The 9,122-nt window shown below is 42.1% G+C and overlaps 1 protein-coding gene across 1 annotated transcript in view; it reads right to left on the bottom strand.

Annotated features, from left to right (window-relative positions):
* The window catches only part of slc4a5b (solute carrier family 4 member 5b), a gene marked incomplete at its 3' end in the record, with an annotated part of 35,678 nt that continues 26,556 nt past the window's right edge, over positions 1–9,122 (bottom strand). Inside the window, exons 20-26 of the mRNA XM_080742868.1 lie at positions 8,754–8,826; positions 8,104–8,172; positions 6,720–6,893; positions 5,044–5,178; positions 2,040–2,126; positions 1,381–1,433; positions 1–349 (exon numbers count right to left, since the gene is read on the bottom strand). Coding sequence (XP_080598994.1) covers positions 1–349; positions 1,381–1,433; positions 2,040–2,126; positions 5,044–5,178; positions 6,720–6,893; positions 8,104–8,172; positions 8,754–8,826 — 940 coding nt within the window. The remainder of the gene's footprint in view (positions 350–1,380; positions 1,434–2,039; positions 2,127–5,043; positions 5,179–6,719; positions 6,894–8,103; positions 8,173–8,753; positions 8,827–9,122) is intronic.

The raw sequence follows: 9,122 nt of genomic DNA, 5'->3' as shown, positions 1-9,122 counted from the left end.
CTAGAGAATTGTCTCGCCACATAAATCATCGCGCAACTGAGAAAATGTATTTGGATAATTATTGTCTGTGTTGGTGTCGACGGGCAGGTGGTTGTAGGGGTACAGGCTGATCCTGGGGACCAGGTTGTGTTGCTTGGGGTAGAAGACGGAGTCGTCGCAGTCCGACTCCACCTGGATGTTGAGCTGGGCTACGGGCTGGCCAGACATCGGGTGCTGTTGGATGTTGAGGCGGGCTACGGGCTGGCCGGGCGCCGAGTGTGGCGATGAGGCGCCGTCAACGGGCCCGATGAGGCTCATGTTGGAGTTGGCGAGAGAGGGGGGGCAGGAGATCTTCAAATGCAGAGTGATGCTGTTGGAACAGTTGGAGGAACGATGAACGTACACACGTTAACACATTTCTCCCTTTCTTACTGTCTTCTAAACCAGTGGTTCTCAACCTGTGGGTCGGGACCCCCAGGGGGGTCCCCAAATGATTTTGGGGTGGTCCCCAGATGATTAACTAAATGTGCAACACTGTTTTCTCACTCAACAGTAAACAAACCAACACAAAGTTTAAGTGTATAGAGGGTATCTGCACATTTCTAAAGTGACAATCTAAGGATTTTTTAATACCTCTAAAATGACAAATTAAACACTGGCCAAATTGTCAAATTATTAGAGGCAGAAATTGTGAAAATAGCAGATCTACATGCTAGCATGTAGATCTGCTATTTTCACAATATGACCGTCCGTGTTAAATGTAATGCCTCAACTCTTACGTCATGTGTTAAAATATGATTATTTTGGTGGTCGCGGTCTGAAAAGGTTGAGAACCACTGTTCTAAACAGACACACAGGGCAACAGTGTTGATTTTGTAATGAGATACCTTTAAATTCATTCTTTTTAACTTTAATAAATGAACAAAACACATTATCCTGGAACAGTGACTAATTGACAAGCAGCGAGCCTGGCAGGTAAACCTCTCCCGATTTAGCCTCTCTGTGAAATAAGTTTGTTTCGATAGTCGCCATACACCCAGCTAAAGGATTGATAGTTGGAGCTAAATTGACAGTGTAGATTGAGGTTCAGGATAATTTAGTTTTGTCAAACTGGGGTCTGTTGCCTAATGCATTTCAAACTGGGGGTCCTTGAAATAAACAAATCACATCCAATGTGAAGTGAGCAATGGTTGTGCTTGCATAACGTCTTCAGACTAGGATTTGAGTCTAGGATGTACAGGCTATGCTACACACACATGTTTTGCTATGGCAAAACGCTGAGGAAAAAGGCTACAGACACACGCACAGCCACTCTATGGAGCGGTTTACCACCGCTCAAAAAATAAAAAGGCTTGATAATGACTGCTGTAGGAGATGTGGAGTTTAGCTCACATACAGTACCTGCGGTCTGCTTCATCGTGATCAGAAGAGACTATCGAGTAGGGGTTCACCTCCTGTAAACAAACACGCAGAGAAGCACAACAAAACAACACAAAACACGAAACCAAACAAGCATACATGGTACATACATAAAATACATGCACAAATCCACACACATTGACACAAAAAGATGATTAAAAACATTTTCCGTAAAATAAATATCCTGTCTACAAGCTAACAAAGTGCTGTAAGCTCGTAGACGGGCTATGTTGTTCGGCACGCAACATCGGCGTGCAACAAAGTTTAAATCAAGCATCAAGGTCTTTATACACCGGGGGGAATATAACGAAAAATATAATAATAATAATTGCTATTCATAGTTGGTGCCTCATTCATTCGGGTTGACGCTTTTACACTATGGTGACAAATTTGCCCTGTTCCAAATAAGAATTGGGTGCCTTTATCTCCATGTAATATTCACGTTCTCTGTGGATTTAGGCTACTCATTACACAAATAACAGTCAAAAAATAAAATAAAAAACACCCCCAGGGTATAAGGACCTTAACACTCCATCTGTCTCACTCAAAAAAGTCACTCAAAAGGTACAGTAAAGTACAGTGCTCTCAAAACAAAGGTGACGGGTGAGGAGGGGAAAGGCTTGGTTTACTCACAATCAGACAGGGTTTATGGAGGTAGGGGGTGGGTCTGTGGGTGGGGCTACGATCTCCATGGGGATCGTCACCGGAGGAGGGAGGGAACTCTTGGGCTGAGTGACAAGAGAATGGAACCAATCAACATGGAAGGTGTGAGTTTCCTCTGACCGCTATCTTGGTATCAGCTTCCAAATCTTAATCGTAATATCATTTGGTTATATTATAACCAAAAACCAAATTATATGACTGCTGTAGTTTCTTAGGTGTCCCCTCCCCAATTTAGTCATTATGCCAAAAGTGCAACCGGTTGCGTTCAGTGGTGGAAAGTGTTTTTTGGTACTTTTACTTCTAGTACACTACATCTCAGAGGCAAAGATACTTTTTACTCGACTACAATTATTTGAAAACTTTAGTTACTATTTACTTTGACGATTTTGATTATGAAACTTCAGACCTATCCAGTATATACTTGGCAAATTGGCAATTTGAAAATACCCGTTCTACAAGCTCACAACACGCCTCAAATCAACACGTTGTGAGCTTAATTATGGAATTTATTAGATGTGTTAACTTATTTTATAAAATTCATTTTAGATTTTTTTCTAAAAATAAAATGATTTTTTTTTTTTTTTTTTTTAATAGGAAAAGAAATAGGCATTTTTACTCAAGTTGTGACCCAAATTGTGAGCCACAAATGGGCCCCGACCCACTATTTCAGAAACAGTCTGGTTCCCAAACTTTTTAGCCTGTGACCCAAAAGAGAAATTAGACATTCGCCCGGGACTACTTCTTGAGTATTATTATATTTTATTTATGGAATTTCTTTGATGTGTTTGTTTGAAAATGTATATAATTCTTCATTCATTTATTTTATTTCAAAAAAATAACAAGGCATAATTTCAAGAATTTCCATCTTTTGAAAGAAAATGGGATTGTTACTCTAGTCGTGAGACTTGTGACCCATAAAAATTGGTCCGTGACCCACAAATGGGTCGCAACCCACTATTTGGGAAACAGTGGTATAGAGGAATCACACCCCAAACTCCACAGTAAGTGTTTTACTGCACCACCTAGTGGACAGAACAGATCAGAGGAACTCACCAAGAGGAACCTTTGAAGAACTGCTAAGGCAGAGGCTGCCCGCGGGCCATTTGCGGCCCGCGGGGGGCTACTGTCTGGCCCACTCCAACCCCAGTAATATTGGTGGTATAAAAGCAGCAACAACACTAGTATATCGTCGTTGTCGGGTGGAAATATCGTATCTCCAAATGTGTACGTTTTTTCGCAAATCATACAAGGCTGTCGCACAAAAGTAGTGAAAACAGCCAATCTACAAGCACACACCGCCTTGCGGTGCGAGGCGTTGTGTGCTTGTAGATCGGCTGTTTTCACTAGTTTAAATCATTTTTAAAATGATAAATTCAAAACGAACGGTTTTGGACATACAAGATTTTCAACCAACAACAACGAAAACTGTCGCTGGAGTAGTGGGAACGCCACCGTCGCCCCCTGTGATGTTGTGGCCCTCGGCTTGGTACCCTAGACATAATTCGACCCTTGGGGAAAACTAATTGGGGAACCCTGTGCCAAGGCGTAAAGGCTGTATAGGCATAAACACACCACCGGTGGCTTCCAACATCCATGCTTCATGTGCTGGATTTAAAAGGGATGCGAGTGGTAGCTTTTTTGTAAAAACAAAAACAAGGTTTGTAGAACGGTTTAATATGTATAATTATTGTTGCTATATTGTGAACATTATATCTGTTCAGTAAAAGGGAGGGATCTCTCCATCCCTCCAGGTCTTTAGTAAACAGAAGACTTCCAGTTGGGATACCATGCTCCCATAGGATTGTTTTCCCTATAGAATATCCAATAGATCATTTAACATCGTTCCACTTCCAGTGTTGTTTCTCCTAGAGCCAGCCTAGGTTTTCTCTCTCAGTAACAGGGAGATCCCCCATACCTGAGATACTATGTAGCAACATATTTAGAGCTAACATTTATTTAAAAGTAATATCACTTACACCCCTTTCAACATGACTACGTTTTATGGAATGACATTGGAAGAGAGACACTGACAGACAGACAGACAGACAGACAGACAGACAGACAGACAGACAGGCAGGCAGGCAGGCAGGCAGGCAGGCAGACAGACAGACAGACAGACAGACAGACAGACAGACAGACAGACAGACAGACAGACAGACAGGCAGGCAGGCAGGCAGGCAGGCAGGCAGGCAGGCAGGCAGGCAGACAGACAGACAGACAGACAGACAGACAGACAGACAGACAGACAGACAGACAGTAGTAAGTAGTGTTATACAGTGCCTCGTCAGCAACACTGTGGAACAGAGAAGACAAACATACAGTATATTAGTGACATATTAGTTACCTATTAGTAACACATACAGTAACACATTAGTTCCTTATTAGTTCCATATTAGTCACATAATTAGTTATATATTAGTTACCAAGTGCAGTGGTTCTCAAAGTGGATTCAAAGGGACTCTGTGGGTTCCTTTAGGGGGGGTCTAAAATGGTAAATGGTAAATGGTGCATTTATATAGCGCTTTTAATCCAAAGCGCTTTACATAGATTGTGCATTACATTCACCCATTCACACACACATTCATACACCGGTGGCGGAGGAAGCCATGCAAGGCACCAACCTACTCACCGGAGGCAATTAGGGGTTCAGAGTCTTGCCCAAGGACCCTTCGACATTAACTCAGGGGGAGCCCGGATTCGAACTGGGAACCCTTCGGGATTTATACCCTTCGTGCTCTAATACCAGTTTCTCTACCCCTGAGCTATGCCGCCCACAAATGGACCCATACAAGTCTGTAACTCTGACAGTGTACAAATGGAACCAAATGAACCCGTCAGGGTTCATTTGGTTCCATTTGTACACTGTCAAGAGTTAAGGGGAGACCTTGAAATGTGAAAGTTTGAGAAACACTGACCTAGCGGCCACAGATACAGTAAGAGTCCCAGGAAAACAAACAGACAGAGTGCATCTTTGAGTCTCACCTCCTCATCGTTGGCCGCCTCCTGGCCCTTCTTCTTCTTGTGCTCTCTGTCGGGCAGGATGTCGTCCAGCCAGGCCAGGTCGTGCTGGGAGAACACCTTGTCCAGCAGCTTACGCACCACCATCAGACCCAGGATCTATAGGAAGGACCAGACAACAACTGTCCCCTTTCTTCGTCATTTTAGACATAGGGCCCTATCTTGCGAACTGCCTTACCCCAAATATTTTGCAATTTTTTTTACTGTTTTGAAAAACATTTTAAAATAGTTAAAGACGATCTACAAGCTCACAACGTGTCGATGTAGATCGGCTAGTTCAGTGTTTCTCAATCTTTTTTGGCTTGAGTACCCCCTTTACCAGATTTTTGAATCCGAGTACCCCCTTTACCCGACAAAAGAGTTTTCCTTATAAAACTGCAATTAAAACCATAAAACCATTACAAAAAAGAAAGGGTGTGAGAGTTTCAAACGGTGCCTCCTGAACAGATTTATTTTCAACACTTCAGCCGTGTTGAAAATAACATTTCAGTCCAGTTTTCATGTCAATAACTTACATTCACACACATCCCAGTTGCCTGGTACCATAATTTTGGTTAGCAACTATCAGGCTCACAACACGTTTCTCCAAGTGTCATCATTAAACATAACACTGATTTATAGGCCAACTTCTATTTTTCTTTTTGGGGGGGCATTTTCTTGAGTACCCCCTGCAGTACCTCCGCGTACCCCTAGGGGTACACGTACCCCCATTTGAGAAACACTGGGCTAGTTGAACCATTTTAAAATGTTTTTAAAAATTGTACAATTTGGCTTATACTGTAGGTTTAGGCATAAGGGGTAAGGTGGCGTGCAAGATAGGGCCCTTAATGTCTGAGTGTCTGTCTGTACCTCATGCTTAAATTTCTGATTAATAAAGAATTCAATAAAATTAAATAAAAACATGCATAGACACCAAAGGCTTGAGCCCCTGCCATTTTACCCTGTCTGTAAAAAAGTGTCCTCTCCAGACCATGAATTCAGCAATTTGCTATGGTGAAAGAAATGCAAATGCCTCCTTTCCATTACTGTACCCAAAGGCACCATTGCCTCTTATGAACTCTCCTGCACTAGAATGCAGTATTTTGTGTTGAAAGAATGTCCCGCTTTTCATAGAAATCCATGCCATTATAATCACATATTTTGGTTATAGTTGAGCGAGCATGAAAAATACCGATCTACAAGCTTGCTTTGTGAGCTTACACACACACACGCACACACGCACACATACACATTACACACACACACACACACGCACACACACACGCACGCACGCACGCACGCACGCACGCACGCACGCACGCACACACGCACGCACGCACACACACACACACACACACACATACACACACACACACACACACACACACACACACCAAATTCACCAAATATTCGAATATTCGAATATCAAAGTCACTATTCGACGTTGTTCACTTGTGTAATATTTGACTGTTTGGCCAGTCCTGATGAATATATTCGACTATACGAATACTTTGAGGTTGAATCATTCGAATACTAAAAATCACTATTCGTGAATGCCCTAGCGCGCGCACACGCACACGCACACGCACACGCACACACACGCACACACACACACACACACACACACACACACACACACACACACACACACACACACACACCATGACTGGGAAGATGATGGCCAGGAAGGTGGACTTGAGGGTCCAGAGGATGGCCAGACAGAGGACCTGCACCAGGGTGAAGAGGTGGACGCGCCTCAGAGGGACGTGGCGCAGGAAGGAGAAGTCGGGCTGGTGCTTGGCTGGCATCAGGCCAAGCTTGATCCTCTCCCAGAACTGGAGCAGAGACAGTCACATGTATATTGGATCAGAGCTTTCACCCGGTGGCACGGTATTTTAATTTGAAGTTCTATCGTAATGAAAAAAAATACTGGCCACACGCCATGGTACCCCGTGTTACTTACGGCAACACCACATGGTAGGGCATTCACCAAATATTCGAATATTCGAATATCAAAGTCACTATTCGACGTTGTTCACCAAAGTCGAATATTCGCTTATTTTTTCTATCTATTTAAAAATATATATAGTTTATAAAGCTTGGCTAATAGATAGGAAGTCATAAGAATGAGTTGTCAGTGCCCCTGGTGGATGAATTTGTTAATGCTCTATACCAGGGGTTCTCAAACCTTTTTAGGCCGTGACCCCCAAAATAAACATATTTGAACAGGGGACCCCCACCCTGACAAGCACTTGGAATTGTAGGTATTACATTTAATGTGACTCGGTTCTGCAGATAAATATTGTGAAAATAGCAGATCTACAGGCGTTGTGAGCATGTAGATCGGCTATTTTCACAATGTTCGCCTCTTGCTTACTTAATATTTGACAGTTTGGCCAGTCCTGTTGAATATTCGACTATTCGAATACTTCGAGGTCGAATAATTAGAATACTATAAATCACTATTCGTGAATGCCCTAGCACATGGTCACATGTATACTGTATCAGACAGTCACATGTATGCTACATGTTGCCTCCCACAGTTTTCAAATGCTTCCATCATACAGTCTTGAGCAACGGGAGCTCTGAAAATGATCTGGGGATAAAGCCTCCTCCCTGCTTCCATTTAGTCTTTACAGTCATGCAACTTTGTCCTAATATAAATCAAAGCAATCGAAGCATATATACAGTACAGTAGCTTGCTGCTTTTCAGAAATGAAAATTCTAAAATAATAATTCGAGATATTTTATAATTATGTTTTCGTGAACAGAAATGACGGACAGATGACGGCTTCCTTTCTTGGCTTGGCTTTCGGTGTAGTTCCAAACTCTATATAGCATTCGGAGGTTGTTGAATAGTGGTCTGGCTACTTGTGACTAATCTACGGTATCAGAACTGTAGCAGACAGTCACATCTAGACTGTATACATCAGGTACAACTTGATCCGTTCCCAGAACTGTAGCAGCCAGAGACAGTCACATCGCGCATATTGAGTAGAATGGAAAGAAGCTCATAATTATGGACAATGGAAACAAGTCATGTACCTGGATGCCACTTAGTGAGGCCACGCCCATGTAGAGGAAGACCCCGTAGAGGACAGGCATGGGGATGTACTGAGGAGGAAACAATGCAGTTGTTAGTTTCACGATGTGCAACTGCAACAAAACAAACTGTTAGCTATAGACTTACTTACACATGTACAACAATACATCTGTTAGCTATAGACTTATACATGTACAGTACAACAATACATCTGTTAGCTATTAGCCTCGAAAAAGAAAGGCTTAAGAAAGAAAAGCCTGGAAAACCCCCCCAGTAACTGTGGTTAAGCCAATCACAAGTCGCGGCCATCAAGGCACCGCCGTTCGGACACAACAGATTGTGCGTTGTGAGCTTGTAGATCACTAAATCGGCCTTTTTTGTGTGCATATAAAGCCGTTCAGATATCTTAAGTTATTTTACATCAATATTGTTCATGTGAACTGGTTTGTTTATGTTTGTATTCATTGTAATGATCACATTTTCATATATATTTTTAATTTATTTATTTACTGTTCAGACTTGATAAATCCAATCTGACATGCCAAATATGGGATTTGGGCTGCCAGCCTGAACATACTGTAGCCTAATGAACTGTGTTAAAATATGACAGAATCATTCCTAATCAACCATGCATCTCATTCCAGCCACCCACCTGTAGCACGGGTGCTAGGAACACAGAGACTCCAGTCAACACAAACACCAGTGTGCCAGTCACCCGCTGTTCCCTAGAAATTATAAGAGAATACAGTATATGGATATTGTGATGTGGAAATTGCAGTGACAGCCAGTAGTGGAAGAAGTACTCACATATTTACTGAAGTAAAAGTATCAATACTGTAATTTAGAAATACTAATACAATCAACAAGTAAATGTCCAGAAAATATTGGCATAAAAATGTACTACCAAAAGTAAAAGTAGTTATTATGCATAATGTCCCCTCATTTTCAAATATATAAAACATATTTGAAAATAGTCGATCTACAAGCTCACAAATTGTGAGCTTGTAGATCGGCCATTTTC

The sequence above is a fragment of the Nannobrachium achirus genome (assembly GCF_963921795.1).
Source record: "Nannobrachium achirus genome assembly, chromosome: 15".
Lineage (NCBI taxonomy): Eukaryota > Metazoa > Chordata > Actinopteri > Myctophiformes > Myctophidae > Nannobrachium > Nannobrachium achirus.
This window is presented reverse-complemented; position numbering and strand designations above follow the sequence as displayed.